The following is a 20,338-nucleotide window of genomic DNA, read 5'->3' on the forward strand; positions in this document are numbered from 1 at the left end:
TACATCCAAATTTAAAAAATATTTTGTGTCGCAATGCATTGTAAATGTAAATGCAAATTATATACTGTAGGAGAAATAAATAAACTGACGCCCACAGTTTGAGCCAATTGAAAGTGCACCTATTATGCTTAAGTATGTTGTTTAAGTAGGCAGTGCCCTATGTTTTGTGACAGCATTTATCTACTCTTTAAACCTTGCAAGCCCAGCTATGCCCAGGTCTCTGTAATTTGTCCATATGCTGGTATAAAAGGCCAACTCAGGCAACCTGCAGCCAAAGTAATGCAGTCTCATTAGGTCTCTTTAAGCTTTGTTTGAGACGCGGAAAAGCAAAGGCGGGTCATGAGATAGATTCCTAAGCATGAATCCCTGTAATTGATTAAATGCCATCATCAACTCATGAACTCTGCGACAGTCTGTGGAACTGACCAGACTTAAACAACACAGGACATTGACCTAAAAGGTCAGCCAAATTACTTGTAGTACGAGACTTTTTAATACCGCAAAAGAAGATTACTGAAGGGAGAGGGGGTCTCAACACACAGCCAGATGGGACACCACTCCAATCCTACTGTATATTGTTCTCATGTCTCCATTGATTAAGTTTAAAATCCTGCTTTGACTATTGTTGTTACCTCACCACACAGTTATTTTTTGATTTTTGGAGGATGTAGTGTATTATTATATTATGTAACCTTAAGGTCTGACAGAAATGATCTTTCATCTTTAAAACAACATCAGTACATACAGTTAAATATATTTTACTTTAGACTAACTCTATGAATCTCATTTTGTGGGTCTGTCTATAGAGACAAGAAGAAACCGTATATCAAGGTCATTATCAAAACATACCAACTGTTCATGTTGGTTTACAGCCCAGATTGACAGAAAATGCCATATGAAACTGACTCATGCAAATGTGAATAAACATAAATTGAAATAATCAAGGAATATGGAAGGTGGTTTCCACATTTAAAAGTCTGCATTATTCCATAGGGCACAGGTAATATGCATACACACAGTATACCAGTGGTGGCCGGTGACTTCTTTTTCGAGGGCGCACACTGCGAAGTTCGTCACAACATGTATGTAGCCGTCATGTGTGTGGTTTCGTCATTTCAAAATATGTGTTCTGCGTGTCGAGTGAACCTATGTGTACCACGTGTCTTGTCAAAATAAGTGCCTGCTGCAGACGCGTAAAGGGTTTTATGATAAAAGAGACGCTCGCGTTTGCCAGATACTCCTATAATCTTATGCGTAATCAGAATTTACTGTTAAGCGAATGTCTTGCGTGTACGGTTTTGACGCGTGTGCAGCACTTATTTTGACAAAACACGTGATGCACATTGTTCACATGAAGCAACAAACACATATTTTGAAAACACGAGCAACACACATGACACTCCGAACACATAATTTGAATTTGCGCCCCTCGAAAGAGCCGTCACCAGCTGCCACCGCAGTATACTGTATACTCATTTAAGCTTATACATTTGTCCTGTAATTCTTGGAAAATCTATGAAACGGTTTGGTAGGAAGCTACTATTGAGAAACCAATCCTTTCATCACTACCTAACACTAACCAAATACCAACACAATGCTGTCTGTTTATTCAGCGATTGCTGTTACTATTACCCTTAGATTTCCTTATCTGGAATACTGGGTATTAAATTTCAATCAATTTAAACCCTTTAAAATATTTCCAATTGGCTTAAAATAAAGCATTTTAGTTCATTTCTTGATAGGATTGTGTTTATGAAGGGCTGGTTGGCCCCGCCTTGAGACATTTGTGCCCCAGGGCCGTGCTTCATCACTATGTCAAAATACAGCATTTTGGCAGCAACTAAATATAGACAAATAGCCTATGGCAACACATGCAGTGTGGAAAAAAATAGCACCTGGAGGTTAGGCGTGTAGGAGGAGACGCAAAGACTAACAGAATGGACAGAGAAAGAACAATCCTTTGCACACAAACACGGCATCTGCACCTTGTCATGTGACATTGCAGTGACCCTCCGGCACAGAAAAGACATTAAATGGTCAGTTAAACTGGAGTTGTGCTGTTATAACCATAAATTGTCACCAGGGACAGTTGTCTTTGCCTCTATCAGGTCTATGTCGTGCCTTTAGCTGCACCCTGGACTTTAAGCTCATTAAGGACCAAATGGATCACACAGACCGGATAAGGGCACCGTTTTTCAAGTGCACGGTTTGGGAGAGCAATAGCACACACACTAAATAAACTGTGAGGGTTGTTGGCATCGGCCCACACAAAGACTGTAGTGGCTTGGGTCCCTTGGTGTAACACACTAGAGGGTTGGTAACGGTTTGAATGAAGCCTACATCACGCCTAACATCTGCTCTCTCACTTTGAATTAATGTTCTGGGGTCAATACATCAACTTTTATGGCATGATGCTAATTACTTATTTTCATCCCACAATTTCTTTCTTTATTCTTCACAACATTCTAGCAACTATGGCTATTTTCATGGCAAGAACCAATACACAGGTCAATCCATACACAGGTTAGGCATGGAACAACTTGGTATCTCCAATTCACTCAAAGGCAGAGTGCATGATTTTTGAAAATACTTTGGAAAAGGGAGTCAGGCCGAGTACCAAAACACACTTGTAGCCAATCAGCAGTAAGGGGCCAACATCATTGCCTGGATTGCCTATGTGTGGGGCGGGTCTATCAAAAGAAAGTCCAGATTCTATTGGGTTAGGGGCGTGTTTGTGTAGGTGATTTCAAATGTCAACATTGGCTTTCAGAGATCATGCACCCCACCTTTAACTTGCATGTTTTTGACCTTGGGGGAAACCAGAGTACATGGAGTAAACCCACGCTGACAAAGGAAAAACATGCAAATTTTACAAGAAAGCCCACCTGACCTAGCCAGGGCTCAAACCAGGGACCTTCTTGCTGTAAGGCAACAGTACCACTTTGCCACCCCATCCCTCAATTTAAAAAGAAATTAAAACATGTGCTTACTGTAAAGTATTTTATTGCAAACTGAGGAGTGCACGTTAGGGGTTTAAGATGGATTGTATTTTGGTTACAATGCACTCTCTTAGTTCGCAATCATGTTTCATCATGAATTTGTCTCCTATGTTTTCCCAAAAATCATAAAAAGGACACAAATGGGACAATTGTAGGCACACATTAAGTCTATATATCTTTGCTAACTCCGTTGCACCATTTGGATCTATTGTAAGTGACTTAATGTAACCTTAGTTAGTTTATTTAAAAATTTAAATTCTGTCATCGTTTTCTTACTCTCATGTTGTTACAAACCTGTATACATTTTTTATCTGATGAACCTGAAGGAAGATATTTTGAGGAATGCTTTTAATTAAACTGATCAGAGGCCCCATTGACTTCCATAGTAGGATAAAAGAATAGCTACTATGGAAGTCAGGCCCGGGGTGGGTAATCGGGAGAACCGGGAGAATTCCCGGTGGGCCGCTTCACTTTTGGGCCGGTCGAGAGTTTTTTTTTTTTTTTTACATTTGTCACGTTAGTGAGTCTATCTTCTCTTAAATGACACTTCACACGTTTCGCATTGACACTGCAGGGCGCAGCCTCTGCATGGGTTGTACCATGTGAGGGAGTTTTCCCCTCCCCTCCATTAGAGTTGTTTCGGTCCATAGCACGTCCAAGAAAACTTTTCTCCGGTAGGCTGGGCCGGCCCTACCATAACAATACGCGTCTGAGAGGAGGAGGGCGTAAAACACAGGTTGAAGAAAAAATCCATTGGAGGAGGATGCTGCCAAATGTGCCAAACTTACAGATTTATTTTCAAGAGGACAAACAAAAGTGACAACAGGTAACTTAAAGAGAAATAAGCCTAGTAATGATTAGCATTAGCAACGTACTTATTTGGCTAATACCGTTGTCAAACTATTTACAAGCCAAAAATTTTTTTTTGTTAAAATATTACCCTTTTGTGTATACATGGCGATTCGTAGACTTTAAAAATATTATGCAAGCAGCTTCCGAGCAGTCCCCCGCTGAAAATGAGGAGGCCATGAGTAAACAACATGAATTAAAGTTATTTAACCCTCAGGTTGTGTTCACAACCCTATAACACCTTTTGTTTTCCCAGTAAAAAATGACCAGCCTAAAAAAGCTTATAAATCACTTGTTATGCCATTTACCCAATATTGTATTCAATATTTTTATCAAATTGTTTTCTTTTTTAATAAGGACTTTAAAATTTCTATTTGCATTAATCATCGGCCTCATAGCATTAGCAATGCTAATAATTTATCAACCTTTCCTTATGGAATACACTCTGGGTTATTTATATATTTTATATATTAGACAGAACACGCTGCTGGGTTAAAATTGACCCAGTGCTGGGTTGTTTTAACCCAACTGTTGGGTTATTATAATCCATGGTTGCATAACAACAACCCAACATTGGGTTATTTTTAACCCAGTATGTGTTCTGTCCAATATTTACCCATTATGGGTCAAAAGTAACCCAGCCTTTTTTAGAGTGTAGAGGAATATTTTTGTTAACTTCTTATCTTAAGTGAAATATTATTTAACTTTTACCTTATTTGTTGAACCATGATATTAATAAAAACTATAGTAAGAGCTGAACTGTTGCTTTATTTATCCAATTTAAAAAAAGTGCTAATTTGGAATAACACTATGGAAAAAGTGGGCCGGTCTTGGGCCTGAAACTCCCGGGCTGAAAAGTGGCCCCACTCCGGCCCTGATGGAAGTTAATGGTGCCTCTGATCGGTTTGGTTCCAAACAATCCCTTAAAAATATCTTGCATTATGTTCATCACAACAAAGAAATTCATACAGGTTTGTAACAACATGAGGGTAAGTAAATGACTGAATTTTAATTTTTGGGTGAACTATTCCTTTAAATCAGAGGTGCCCAAACTAGGGCCCGCAGGCCAAAGTTGGCCCGCAATGACCTTTAATTTGACCCATCATGCCAAGTGAGATAAGGATAAAGGATAAACGTTACAAAAATGTACATTGAAATTAAATGCAAGGAATTAAAGTGAATAAATTTTTTTATGTACATGCATACTTGAAGGTGTATAGCATGCGTCACAAAACACAACGAACTCCGTTACTATATGCTGATAATGAAGAGGTCGCGGCAGTGGGACACACAGTGGTGTAGTGGTGCCTGGAGAAGTGGGTATACTCTTAATTCATGCCCCCATTTTTTTTAAATAGAAGTGGGTATACCCCATGTTATCAAAAAAAGAAGTGGGTATACTCCGTATACCTGCGTATACCCTGCACTACACCACTGGGGACACAGACAAAAGGACATTTAAAAATGATTGGCAAAATTATTTCTTTTTTCACAACAGTTACCTTTGAAAATAAAACTGCATTAGTTATGCACAGAGTAATGTTTGCTTATTTATTTTTTAAATATTAGAAAATTATAAATTAGGAGAACCAGGGCAACTTTAATTTTAATATATCAAAGCAACATTTACTTTTTGGCAAGTCGGGTTTGATTTTTGGCCCTTGGTAAAAAAAGTTTGAGCACCCCTGCTTTAAATTGAGTCAAAATGTTTAATCACCATAATACCACAAATACCGTCCAGAGATCTTAATTTTCTCTCGCTTTCAATCGTTCTCATCCTCTCTCTCTCCACCCTTCAATCACACATTGTCCAATTGTGGGCACAATTTCACCTTTCCTCACTCCTAAATTTCCCATGCGGGCTTTTTCTCTGCCTGATAATTAATCTTCTCTTTCGCTATTCAAAACCTTTTGTTGACTCCTCACAGAAACAACAGGAACGAGTTTCTCTTAATCACTATCTTACACAACAGTTATTTCCTTCAACCACTGTTTCTGCCTGGCAGATGAAGGCCTGGCTTACAGAGTGGATGGGGCCATGTACAGTAGGTGCCAGGAAAGCATGAACAGGCGTGTAAGTATGTCTGAGGAGGCTGCTGGGTATCATCATCTGTTCTCTTTCTGTCCCGCAACCGTCTGGTCTCTCGCAGAGATGATTGCGAGTATAGCGATTACCAAAAACATTCCCAAATCTCTATTATCAAATGGAAGAAATGAACAAATGTAATGCATGCTAACTGCTGCATCTCATCTTTAAGTTTTCTAAATTTTTTATCTAGCCTAAAAATTACAAAAAAAATAAAAACGAGGACTTTGTGGCAGCATGTGTTTGTGTTTTGTTGACGGCACACTCAGTGTGTGCCAAACAATCACGAATGAACACTCCTGTTTTTGTTTTAGAAAAAAGCTATGCAAATAGTAAGGATAAAAGACAAACCGCTCACACTTCCTTCCTTTTGTTTTTAGATTTATACAGATTATCTGTGTAAATAATCCTTTTTGTTTATTTAAAGCTTGTTGCCAAACGTCTCAATGTGTCATATTTGAATCACAAAAATGTAAATGAGACTTGAAGAATATTATATCCTTACACACAGCAATCATATACACTTAATAATAAAGGTTCCCAAAAGGTTCCTTGCCGGGCTGATCTGAACCCTTCCAGGTCCCCATGGCAACACTGCAAACACCGGGTTTCTTCACGGAGCGGGGGGGTGAAAAATGTAGTCAATTAGTATTCCTTCATTTCTTGCCTTCTCACTTTCAGCTGTTTCTGCTGTTGTATTTTGTCAGCAAGGACAGAAACAACCCGAGGGGCTGTTTCCGACATCTACCGCGGTATTTTCACAAGTCAATTAGCTCATCACTCTTTGCCGAGCATTTTGCGAAGGATATGGCACACCTTCTGCCCCGCGACAATGACCAGCAGCAGGTGGCCAATCACAGCGGGGACACCTGGACGAATCACCATCGGGCTGAATCACCGACATGATTGACTAGCGACCAAATATATAAGCGCTACATCAGGTGCCAATACGCCACCGTGTCTTCTCATGCCTGACAGATGACAGGACATGCAGGATTTCATTGCTTCCCACAGCTCGAGAAAAATACAGCTCAGGAAAAGTTGCAGAATCACATTTCGGCTGCAATGTGTTGAACAATGCGAAAGAAAGGGAAAAGGCCTTCGCCACGGGGAACTTATTGTTCCTCTTGAGGGTGAGGATGTTTAAGGCAGTACAGCATGTCAGGTCAAAATAATATTTACCAGCAAACATTATTAATGCTTTCACTGAAGCTGAAAAAATATATATTTTTTGCAATTTAAGACTGATCTGAAAAGAATTAAAAAAATTAACTAGAAATTTTCAAAAAAAGAATGCCTTCAACAATATGTGCTTTATTCATCTGAACATCGATGTCTTTAAACAAAACAGACACACACTGCACCAGTTGTTCATGACGTGTTGAGAAGCAAATAACTTGTGTTTTACATAAATAGAAGTCTAGCATTAAAGTCAAGTCTCAAACTATTTTTTTCAACCTAAGTGCCTCTCAAGTTTCCTTCCTATCTCAACCAAAAACACTTCACCACAAATTTAAAGCTTTCCTCTTGCTATTCTCCATCTTTGATGTGCTTCATCTCTGATCTACAGATTTTCTGACAGATGCAAGATCTACAGTACATTACATGTCACTTAATGAGTTATTTCTTCACAGTTATTTTTGGTGGATTCTGTTCTTCTAAAACCTGGCTTTCACCAACATAATGCTGGGTACACACCAAAAGAAAATCAATTTTGGGCCGATTTCCCCCCTTCCGACAATCCCAGCTATGTCCTGATTATCTCGATGGTTCTACAGATTAAACATGTTTAATATTTACGATCAGATATCCGGTGGGGGACACCCCGAGGACTAATGCGTGCATGCTCTTAAAGGAATATTCCATTTTCTTAAAAGAAAAATCCAGATAATTTATTCACCACTATGTCATCCAAAATGTTGATGTCTTTCTTTGTTCAGTCCAAAAGAAATTATGTTTTTTGAGGAAAACATTGCAGGATTTTTCTCATTTTAATGGACTTTAATGGACCCCAACACTTAACACTTAACTCAACACTTAACAGTTTTTTTCAACGGAGTTTCAAGGTCTATAAACGATCCCAAACGAGGCATAAGGGTCTTATCTAGCAAAACGATTGTCATTTTTGACAAGAAAAATAAAAAATATGTATTTTTAAACCACAACTTTTCGTCTAGGTCCGGTCCAGTGCGACCTAACGTAAATGCGTAGTGACGTAGGGAGGTCACGTGTTACATATATAAAACGAACATTTGCGGACCATTGTAAACGATAAACTGCCACAAAGACATTGATTAGTACCATTCCACATACAACAACGTAGGAGCGGTCCTCTTTCAACACACTTGTAAACACTGGGGCGGAGTTTCGCGTTCGTTCTCTGTGACCTCTTGACGTCATGACGTATTGCGTGGGGTCAGCTGGCGCATTATGACCGGATCTACATGACGAGAAGTTGTGGTTTAAAAGTGTATATTTGTTATTTTTGTCACAAATGACAATCGTTTTGCTAGATAAGACCCTTATGCCTTGTTTGGGATTGTTTATAGTCCTATGAAACTCAGTTGAAAAAAAAACGTTAAGTGTTGAGTTAAGTATTAAATGTTGGGCTCTATTAAAGTCCATTAAAATGAGAAAAATCCTGCAATGTTTTCCTCAAAAAACATAATTTTTCTCGACTGAACAAAGAAAGACATCAACATTTTGGATGACATGGTGGTGAGTAAATTATCTGGATTTTTCTTTTAAGAAAATTGACTAATCCTTTAAGATTATCATGTGAAACAAGACAATATCCAATCAGAAAGCGAGATGATGGAAGACACAATCATGGCGCAGCACAAAGTGAAGTTGATGCAAAGTGAACTTGTACAGACCATGTTCCCGCTGTCTCCATGACTTCACCCAAACCCGTTTCTTTATTTCCCTTGATTTTCTGTGAAAATTATTCCAAATACTATCATTGAAATTTCTTCCTGCATATCGTCCCCCATGCTTATTTTGAAGTCTCGCGAAATTTTTCGAGATTTCCTGTGTTCACAGTCAAGACTCTGGTTGAAAATCTGTTTGTGTGTGGTGTGCTGTCTTTTGACATATCATGACACACCACACACTATAGGAGCAAAATGGTTAAATCTAGCATTTTTTATCCTCATGTTTGTGGTCTATTGCATTTTGAAAATCTTATAAGATTACCCAGCATAAGAAGCATTTCAAATGGTGCTTATCTGTCGTCTGCTTCTCTATATGCCATCTTCAGTCACGGCAGCACATCGAATTAAGACGTGCTATGCAATGCCATGGCAGCCCATTGGGGACGTTGTGACCCTCAGCCAACAGTCCTGATGTCTCTCGCCAGCGAGCTCTCTTATCGGGCTATTAAAACAAAGCACTGAGCGTGAAGCATATTTGCCAGGCTTGGTGTAAAAAAATCTCCTTTCTTGTTTTTTTTTTCTCCTGCCATGCCTTTGTAATTACCGGGCTCATTGATTTCTTGGTTTTGTGTGAAATAATTAAAACCGCAAATCAGAAATGCCATGGATTTCATTGGCGCAGATCAATTGTTAAATTCAATAGAAAGAGGCAATACTTTGCATTTTTTCATTCACTATTCTGTGTTGTCTTCCTGTCCTGTAGTGAACAAATAGGATCACTTTGAATGCCTTAAGCTCCTGAGATAATCTAAGCCTGCTTCATATCCGGTGTCATTTATACTGATTTGTTTGCATCTGGATTGATTGCTCTCTCTGTTTTGTTTAGCATTATCCTGGTACCATTTTATAATCACATTGCCATCTGTATCACTTGTTTTCACTTCCTTTGCTACTGTAGATGAGAACATTTATGTTTGGTTTATTTTACGAAATAAAAATGGCTGCATGGTCAAACACTGTATACAAAAATTGGTTTAAATGTTATTTATTATGACGGAATAAACATTAGATCAGATCAAATAGAAATACATTTTTAACTCATTCCCCACCAGCGTTTTTTCTTTTATAAATATATAAACATACAAATATATCAAATAAAAGAACAGACCCTTTGCTTTCAAACAAACACAACGAAAATAAAAAAGTTTCATCCTATCTTCATTTGTTCTCTTTTTATAACCTCTTCAATATGGGTAGGTTTTTTAAAAATACCAAATTTTGAGCAAAAATGCTGAAATAATTGCATGTTTGTAAAGGAATTTTGTTAGAGATCAGATGCAGAACGATGATCAAAACATACACACAGTTTAAAATGTTGTTAAATTAATTTTTGCTTCTGTTTTTTATAAATTGGGTAAGATCGCCATCTAGGCGATAATAGCGGAATTACAGATTACCGTAAAAACTCGCCAGGGAAGCGTCAATGGCACAGAAACGTTTTCTCGTCAATGGCGGGGAAAGAGTTAAAGCTGAAATGTGTAATCCACACTTCTCAAAGCTTTTAAAAACAGGTACCCCAAATATTCACATTGTTACGCTTTATAAAGAAATCAATTTACAGAAGCTTGCATATTATGTATCTGCATATTAGCCTAGTATAGGAGAAATCATTAAAAAATCATGCATCTGAACTTTAAATCTGATCTTAGGCATTCGGGTTCATTTTGGATGCAAGGGATTCTTCACAATCATTACGTTTGTTTAAACATATATTTTTTAAATATTTAATTAATTTATTGTTAATAAAATATTTTATGATTAAAATCAAATAATATGCAGGGCATAAATTGAATTCCTGAATGGTTAAAAATGGTCCCTAGTTGTCCTCAGATGTACATACTGGTACCAAAGAGTTCATATTAGTACCTCAAAGTTACATATTGGTACCAAATGCATACATATCTGTACCTAAATGGTACTTTTTTAAGGGTACTAACCCCAGTAACAGCTCTGAGCCATTGTTTGACCATTTTTTTAAAGTGTGAAGTACTGTACATCCATAATTGATGTTGAATGATTGTAAATGTGCAAGAGAAGTATTTAAAAGTATTATTATTAGCACTGTGAAGCATACGCTAGTTTGATTAAATATCAAGCAAAGGGCAGTGTCTGGAACATCCCCTTCAATTGAAACACTCTCCAACCACAAAGCCAAAGGAACCAATGTTACCCATAATCCAAAGAGTTCTTATCTGATTATTAATGCGGAGCAAAGAGGATTTAGGATGTGGTACCTAAATGTTGGCCTATGCTGATTAGGTTTCTGTGGAAAGTATTATGTAACTAGACTACCGCGGTTTAAAAGAGGCTGAGCAAATGACAGCTGAACCTGAGGGGTCCTCTAATTTAAGGACTGCAGTGCTTAAAGTCAATCTGGTTTCATTAAGAAATGCTCTTTGAACATCCAGTGATTAACAGACACAACAGATGAACAGATGAAATGTTGTGTAGCCACATAACACAACTTAAAATATTTTTTCTAAATCCATTCACACTCATTTTAACTGGGCCTGGACTCTTTTAAATCAAGACAGTTCATTTAAACCCACCCTAAATCAGCCTGTAAGTGCAAGCTCACGTGGTGGTGAGAGATCTGTGCCATATATTTCAGTTTAAAATGTAAGACGAATAAGGCAAACATGTAAAAACAAGTGATTGAGTGCCACAATTCTACAGCAGTCGCTTGTACAAGAAGGCACAAAAGTTGTCACTGGGGTGGTGGTACCTTGAAAAAGTACACTTTGTACCTAAAAGGTGCATATTGGTACCTCAAAGGGAAACATTGGTACCTCAGAGGTACATACTGGTCCCTCAAAGGTACATTTCTGTACCAAAGTGGTACATATTAGGACCTTTTTAAAAGGTACCATCCCACTAATAAGTGTAGTAAATATGCAGTAGCAAAGATATTTACTACAGTGCATGCAAAACATCTGATGAAATTATCATTTAAGGAATAATGAATGACGGACCGTTGAATTATTCAAAAATAAAAATGCATTATTTTTAAATAATTCAAAGGACCGGGGTCTGTTATTGTGCTTATACCACAGACATTGCTAAGACATTGCTCTGGTGGTTATTTTAAGACATTGGACAGGTCAGGTGTGCGTTCATCAAAAAATAATTTATCAACCAATTAGAATAAAGCATTCAACTGGTATAAATATTCATATTGCATGTATTCATACGTATGCATTTTCTAGACACTACCACTCATAACATCAAACTGTATGTATTATACTGTACTTTGGAGACTTATTACATTTTGAATGCATAGATTGATATTATAGCATCTTTAAATAGGCTTAATGGCATTTAAATGTATTTAATGCACACACACAAATGCATTAATAAGTTAATCTGTAATGCTGTAACATGAAATTAGTTTCTTTTTTTAATGATAATATATTCCACCATACAGTACACCAAATATCTTTACTGTTTATTAAATGTCACAACAAGATATAATTTATAAGTACATTTGTCTTTTGAAATGATACATTTTTCTATGTTACTGATAAAGAAGGACTTGAACATTAAACTCACTTGGTCTGCCACATACAGTACAGTTGAACCGGTTTATAAAGATTTGTGCATTTCTAATGCTTGCTTAGACATAAAAATGTACAGTAATGTTCAAATCTACAAATTTGGCATTCGAAAACGAGCTTTGGCACAAAACGAGAAGGTTACAAGACAAATGAATAAGTAAAATTATTCACTGACGCATTCTCTAAGAGCACCCGAAGCGATGCATCTGGTTGGAAAATAATCATCTCTTAGTACACTTGTATGCCTATTTACATTTTGCGAAACGACTGTTTAACTCTGCCTCCTACAAGATGAAAGACACGTGCTTGTTCCCATCGGCAATCCATGTGCTTTAGCACCTGGAGGAAAAAATTGCAGATGCACGCAAACATATGGTTTAATGTATGATGTATGACCCCATTTAAATCCATGCAAGACCTCCTCCACATCACATGATCCATGTGTCAATATTTAAGCCGTTTTCTTGATTTATTCATGTGGTCTTCATAAATAATATACAAATAATATAGCTTTTACAAAAAAAAACACTTTTACTTACCAAACAGATGACGAAAGCTATAGGAAGTCCTTCACAGGACAAACCCGAGGATGCACAGGTTTGTCCCGTGAAGGACTTCCTATAGCTTTCGTCCTTTTGTACAATCCCCTTGGCTGGAAAAAGCGCTGTACCCTCACCTGCAGCTACAGTTGTATTAGCAGGTGCCTATTTATAGGTGTAGCTGAGGTGAAGTCTCTCTCCTCTATGAAAGTCATTACCACGACACAACATCCAGCTGTGTGTGCATGTGTGTTTGTTTGTGTGAATGTGCGCAAACTGGCCATTACATTTATTATTCATGGTAAATGTTTGATGATAACTGATTTAGAGTGATGCATTCTGGGGCATCACTTAGACTACCAGAGTTCACTCTCTCTCTCTCACACACATATATATACTCCACCAGTCCATCTCTTTCTCAGAAACAAGCTGCGGTGCCCTCATGCAACACTGCCTTTGATGGAACCCCAAAACAATGTGTCAGTCATTTAATCCCCTTTCCATTTTTAACCCGTGTCTCCTGCAAAGGATGCATGCTAAATGAGTGGCCGATGCTGTAATGTTTGGACACATTAGTGGAGATTTCTCTGAGGAGATGTAATGAGATCTCTGCATGCATGCTGGGAACGGTACCACAATGGTATGAGAGTGATTTGATGTAATGCTTCTTCACTGGCCAGGGAAAGACCAGACACATTTTTAATAGGTTTGCATTTCTGTTCTTCACACCCAAACATTATGGCAGTATTTATGCAGTTATATATTTTTTGGGAACATAAACGGTAATTTTTATGTCGTGTAAATAACTGTTTGTATTACTTTAACGTATGGAAATCTATTCAGACTGCTGTTCTGTCTGCTATTGTTCAGTTGAATAACTTGCCTTTTCAGATTAAATGTCTGTTCTTTGGTTTGGATTGTGTGAAATAATTTTCGAAATAAATGAGACGTGGCGTCCATTGCGACTTATGTTTATTTGTCTCCATGATGCATTTTTGATTAATGCGACTTATCCTCAGGAGCGACTTATAGTCCGCAAATTACGGTATCTAGTGTGTTTCATGGGAATAAGAAACACCATTAGATTTACATTTATCAGTCGCTCCAGAAAAACGCGATTATGCGATCACAAGATTTAACGCATAATCAGCAAAAGTCCGCATATTTATGCGGGAGCCGCATTTTTTCAAATACACAGCACTTCGCAGCATAAATTGCAGATTTCTGTTGGCAAAATATGTGGGCATGCATGATTTCATAATCCCTGTATTTTCGTAGCAAAAATCACATATATCTTAGCATAAAGTTGAAAAATGTTGCATTTACCTCACACAAGCGTAGCCATGTCCCCTGTTGCCATGGGAACGTTATGAAGTGATGTGATTATGTGACGTGAACATCATTAAAAAGCTGCAAAAGCTGAAAACAGTTTTTGCAAGTTCCCACAATTTTTGCAAGTTCTAATTGCATAAATATCCCGCATATTCCATCGCATTTTTTAAGAAAACATGCCGCAAGATCAAGGAATTTTGCCCGGAACAATTACAAAAACTCTTTTTTCTGGAAGGACTGATTTATGCATTCAGCAGCTACTTTCATCCAAAGTGACTTCAAGTACAGTACATTTTATCAATAAAAAAGTGTGTTACCTGGGAGTTGAACCCATGACCTTTGCATTGCTAACACATTGGTCTACCAACTGCACTACAAGGACAGGTATCATAACACAACTGCATGCAATAGGGTTTACAAGGAATAGACAACCAGTGTTGGGGAAAGTTACTTTTAAAAGTAATGCATTACAATATTAAGTTACTCCCCAAAAAAGTAACTAATTGCATTATTTAGTTACTTTTCTTGGAAAGTAAGGCTTACGTTACTTTTTAGAGGCTGTTTACACTTGGCATTAACATGCGTTTTCGTCTATCGGATCACAAGTGGACGACGTTAATGCCAGGTGTAAACGGTGTTCAAAATGTTTTGAACGCATTCACTTTCGACCACTTTCAACCACACCCAGAGGTAGTCGAAACCACTTTCGATTGGATCGCTTTGGAGTTGCGGAACGCAAATGTGGTTGAATGCGTTCGAACAGCCACACGCGACCGCCTTCTCTCCGCCCATTTATCTAATCTGAGGTATTAAACACAAGTTTTACGTCTTTTTTTGACTTCTGGCATAAACATACGGTGAACAGCAAGGTTTTTAGCCTTTCATTGATAAAACTAAAGCGTCTGATCTCCGTAGTTTCGTTTTGAAAGCGTGTAAAAGTTGCGCGATCCAATTTCATCAATTGCGCTGAAATTCAGAGAAACCTCCAACATATAAACGTACAAAACACTGTGCAGCATGTTTACTTGTTAAACAAGCAGCGGACTCCGACATAATATTAGTTGGCGTCCATATAAACTCATAATTACTCCCGCTCGCGTTTGAATGACAGCAGAGAGACTCGCCCACCGCCCACAGACCGTCCCTTCAAAGTATTCAGGAAAGAAGCGGTCGAAAGTGGACAAAAGAGACAGATTTAAATACCAGGTGTAAACGTAATGTGTCTCTCTCGTCCACTTGTGATCCGATCGATAAAAACACATCTTAATACCAAGTGTAAACAGCCCCTTAGTCACTTTTTATTGGCTGAGGCTTGATCTCTTTCAGGCCTTGCATGTGTTTTTATGACTGAAAAGTTCTGCATTCAGAAATTGCATATTTAATCACAAAAATTTTGAGCTCTGGTAATGCGTTAAATATTATAACGTAATGATTGTTACTTGTAATGCGTTACCCCCAACACTGTAGACAACAATATTGACTGATAGGTTTAATCACACACATACTGTTAAAAAAGCACAGATTAAATGTGCTGTAAGTAGGTTTGGAAAGAAGCATCTGCCAAATGCGTAAACCCGTGACTCACGAGAGCTGATTGTTTGGGCAGTGAAAACACAGATCAGCCACATTATCAACCTGAAAACAGATTATTCAGACCGGTGAACTACATCAAGAGATTAATTGAAAAATCAGATCGATTTACTAACAAGACATCGCTATTCATATCTTATTAGAAAGCAACAGGAGATACCGTATTGGAAAAATGTAATGCACAATCCTATGAACAACTTTGATGGTGTTCGACAGAAACCAAAACTTATTCACTTTCATTACGTAAAAAAGAAGTCGATGGAATATTTCATTTTGTGTCCCGCCAAAGAAATGGCATGAGAGTGAGGAAATAATGACAGATTTTTCATTTATGAGCGAGCAGTTCCTTTAAAACGGCTGGCTCAGCATTGCGCCTGTATTTTAATTTGAAGGATTTCCTGTAAATATACAGTGAATAGGCTTCCCTCATACAAACTGCTTAAAGTGCTAAAGAGCAATGCAGATTAAAATCTCTGTGGAAGCGCTCGGTCGCGCGGCGCAATTTGGCTCGCATACAGTACAAACAAAACAATTTGAGCATGTTATTGCCTCTCTTTGTGCATGCTATTTACAAAGCCTTAACAGAACCTGACAGACACAAATGACTCTCCCCTCTGTTGCCTGTGAGGTAAATCAAGGCATTACCACAGAGTGTTCACAGACCACACGGACTGGCTGAACCCTTCTAATACACACCCAGTGCAGGAAACAGGCAGTGCTCTTTGAATTACCACAATCTTCCTGCTCTTTCCATCACAAGCCTGTATCATAAATTAAATGGGCGGACACAGGCTGAAATTGAATAACCCATGATTCCCATATAGGTGGAGGAAACGACCAACAAAACAAATGATGCTGCGTTTGCGGCACAAAATGTACGTGGGACGTTTAACGCTGTATTTTTTTTTTTTTTTGACTATTCATGTGGCCTCGTACTTCTGTCGTGCTTTAAGGGGATGTTTTTATGATATATTATCGCAAACGTGAAACATAATCTCACCCTGCTCTGAACTCTATCCTGGATGCTCCCCGTAAATTATCAGTGATTGAATTTCATCAGCAACCACCCCTCCTCCCCAGGCCAATGGATGGCTTAGCGAATAAAACCATACTTGTACTTGCAATGTGTGCAGATACAATGATTGATCAAATGAATGTAAAAGATGGTAAATAGATACAAAAAGTACCCAATGTATATATATATCTATACCTAAATGGTACATATTAGGACCTTTCTGAAGGGTAGAAAGAACACAAGAAAAACTCATCAAGCACTAAATATGCATAGAAAATATGGCAATCAAGGACATGGTGTTAGCTGTGTTCAAGTTTATGGCATACACGCTCACTATGACTCAATGAGCAGGGCTGCTCTTTCACACATTGCTCTCGACAGAACTGACAACCAGTGCCAGCTGCTTGATTCATGTCGGCCAAACAAGGCCTTCCACCAGACCGAAAGTGCTCGCCAGCTTCTTAACAACTTCTTCAGCATCAAACTTATTTTTATTGCCCTTAAAAGCAATTTTGCATTGTTACATCAACACTGATCCTCTGCTCATTTCTTGCAATTTGCCTTCCAGTGGATTCCCTGATGCTGAAGCTACTGTCACTTTTGATTTGCCAAACACTGAGTTTTTCCTATAGGCATAAAATATTCAATTAGGGATATGTATGCAACCGCTGTTCCACTCACTTGAAGAGGAATAATGCAATATCAATAATAATACAATAACTTTAACTGCACATTATCAGAGTCCTTCAAGACTTTTTTAGCCAACGCAGGGATGCACAAATTGTAATATCTTGTATGCCTTCTGTCATCTACCATCTTTGAGGTACCACATAAGAAAATCCTATGTTTTATGTCTATGGACCCCTGGTTTAGGTGAAGAAGTAATGACCAGTGAAGACCCTACCAACAGACTTTGTATAACACAACACCTTACCTTAGCAGCAACCGAGGAACTTGGTTTCTCCAAGAGGTCCCAAAGTTTCTTCCTCTTGTCCGAGCAGCAGGTGTTATCAAATTCCCCCTCGCCTTCTCTTTCTCTCAAAGTCTCAGCTTCTCTCCTCAGTTCTTCGTTCATTTGCTCTTTCTTCTGGTGGTATCGCGCCTGGCAGCAAGACTCCAGGTAGATCTCGTCGATGCCCCAGTAATCGAGCTCTTGTCCAAACGACAGGGCGCACATTTCCTCCATCATATGAAGCTTTCCAGTTCTGTAAAAATTCAAGATGGACGTAAACGCGCCCGGGTGTCTGTCGAAGAAGTACTCGTTTTCGTTCAAACAGTAGTCGTCGCACACTTCCATCAGCGACTCGTGCGTGTTACAGTCTCTCAGCTTGCCTAACCTGGTTCTGGGAAGCCTATCCAAGGTCCGCCACAGGACCTCGTGGTTGAGGCCACCGACATTGATGCGGACCCTTCTGGAGCAGGCCTTTGTCCGGATGATCTCGATAGGCTCGGGGGGAAGCGTCGTGGATCTACCCCCAGGTTTCGGGACCCCTAGGCCGTCGTTCTCTGCCATTGTGTACGAGGAGATAGCCGGAAGTTACCAAAAGGGGAGGGGAACAAACACCAGACCAGAACGGATTTGTTAAACGGTGACTATGTTGGGTCCTCCTTAGACAAGTCCCTCCATGGCTGGAAACAAAAAAGAGCAAGACTGGAATATCTGATGATATTGATAATGTCAAAATTATTACTTTTCACACAGACACCTTATATTTGCAACTTGCATGTACAGTGTGCCTATACCGTATGCAAGGAAACTACAGTTTACATTTATTTTGGTAACTATGTCCTTTGAGATTCCCTGAGGATGTATTAGGTAGTAAGTGTTTAGCTAAGTACTTCTGGAGCGAAATGAAATGGCAGCATTAAATTGGATTTACATGTCACAAACTTAAGGACACCATCGAATCAAGAACATACTTAAGCTTTTGTATACTTGACCGCAGTGTAATCTAGGAATAATGTTACAAGAGAATAAGTGATTAAAACAAACATTATCACATTCAATATTCATCATGGGCCTTCTATTTCAAGGTTATGAGTCTATTGTAAGCCGATATGATGAGCAGATAAACATGGATGATGGAGAACATGCAAATCTCCTTTTATTTCTTTTCTCTCTCTTTTATTTACATTTCTCCCTAGTACCACAAAACACCGTTGTTTGTTCAATTAATAAGAATAACATTTACTGACTGTACAGTTTCTTTAAGAGGAACTGCAAAGATGCAACAGTTTTAGTCACCATAAGAACAGCACAAGTCTCTCTTTCCAATACATTTTACACAATCCCCTTACTGTACTTTATCTTATTATCAAGTAGAAGTTAATATACCAAGGCAATAAAGTAATATCCCACCCAAAACTTCTATAACTTTTCGCCTTTATTCTCTTAAAATAATATCTGTCAAACGCACCAGTTTCATCTATCAAAACTGTTTCTCACGTTTCCCAAATCGTTTGCATTCTTTACCCAAAAATTATAATCTGTCGTAAAACCCTCAAACCACTTCTCGGTTTTTCCACTCAAACAAGTGATCGGCTATTACGACTTGTCATAACAATGTTTTGCCGAACGCAACAAACTATATTTCTTACCTTACGGAGGCAAACCACCTTTTGCATATACAAACCGCTCAGTGCGCAAACGGGAGAAAAGACGCGGCTGCGGGTTTCTGTGCGCCCGGCGTTTAAGATTCCCAGCTTGCCACGGAAGCATCAGATATCACTGAGCACATTTTCTACTCCTCCACATTTTGTTAAAGATGAAAAGATCTCAGAGCGCAGCGGAAAATGTCTGCAACTGAAAGAGATCGCTACTCCAATCGATGGCTTGATATGGTGAGGCTGGATGTCTGCAGATGTCGGACGCGTAAAAGCGCAGGGTGCGCGCGCTGTGTGTGAAGCGCACTGCAGAGTGACACTGTGCGTGCGTGCGTGTGTGTGAGTATAGATCGGGTGAAGCATGATCTGCATCACAGCCTAGAGGTGAAACCTAATTGGATTGGTCTGTACATCAGCAAGGGCACCAGCAGATCAACTTCAGTAAGGACTCTCTTTCGCTCTCTTTGAGAGTTCAGTGGACCAGCACAAGCGTATAAGAGTGAGAAATCAGATGTGGGCTAAAATGGGATATTTCTGGATCATAAATCCATAAGAATGCACTCATTTTCTTACTCATTTCTATTAAACATATCTAAACGTCCTTTAAGATATATTTTTTCTTGACACAAGCATTTTTGTCTTTATTTCATTGCCTAAAACAAAAAAAATGCTGTTTGTCAGTGGGGTAAGAAATATAATCTTGTTTTTCTGTTTGAATTTGATTATTTCTTACCCCACCGGCAAACAGCAAGTTTTGTTAGATTACTCTGAAAGCAATACATAAAATCTTATATAATTTTGTTTCCTAAGGATGTTTAGATAATTGTATTGAAACAA

At 38.6% G+C, this 20,338-nt stretch overlaps 1 protein-coding gene across 1 annotated transcript in view; it reads right to left on the minus strand.

Moving 5' to 3' along the window:
• Window positions 1–19,903, minus strand: part of kcnb2b (potassium voltage-gated channel subfamily B member 2b) — a 120,204-nt gene extending 100,301 nt beyond the window's left edge. The window contains exons 1-2 of the mRNA XM_065294951.1: window positions 19,496–19,903; window positions 17,832–18,526 (exon numbers count right to left, since the gene is read on the minus strand). Coding sequence (XP_065151023.1) covers window positions 17,832–18,410 — 579 coding nt within the window. The 5' untranslated portion in view covers window positions 18,411–18,526; window positions 19,496–19,903. The remainder of the gene's footprint in view (window positions 1–17,831; window positions 18,527–19,495) is intronic.
• Between the last annotated feature and the right edge of the window lie 435 nt (window positions 19,904–20,338).

The sequence above is a fragment of the Paramisgurnus dabryanus genome, chromosome 22, assembly GCF_030506205.2.
Source record: "Paramisgurnus dabryanus chromosome 22, PD_genome_1.1, whole genome shotgun sequence".
In the NCBI taxonomy this organism is placed as follows: domain Eukaryota; kingdom Metazoa; phylum Chordata; class Actinopteri; order Cypriniformes; family Cobitidae; genus Paramisgurnus; species Paramisgurnus dabryanus.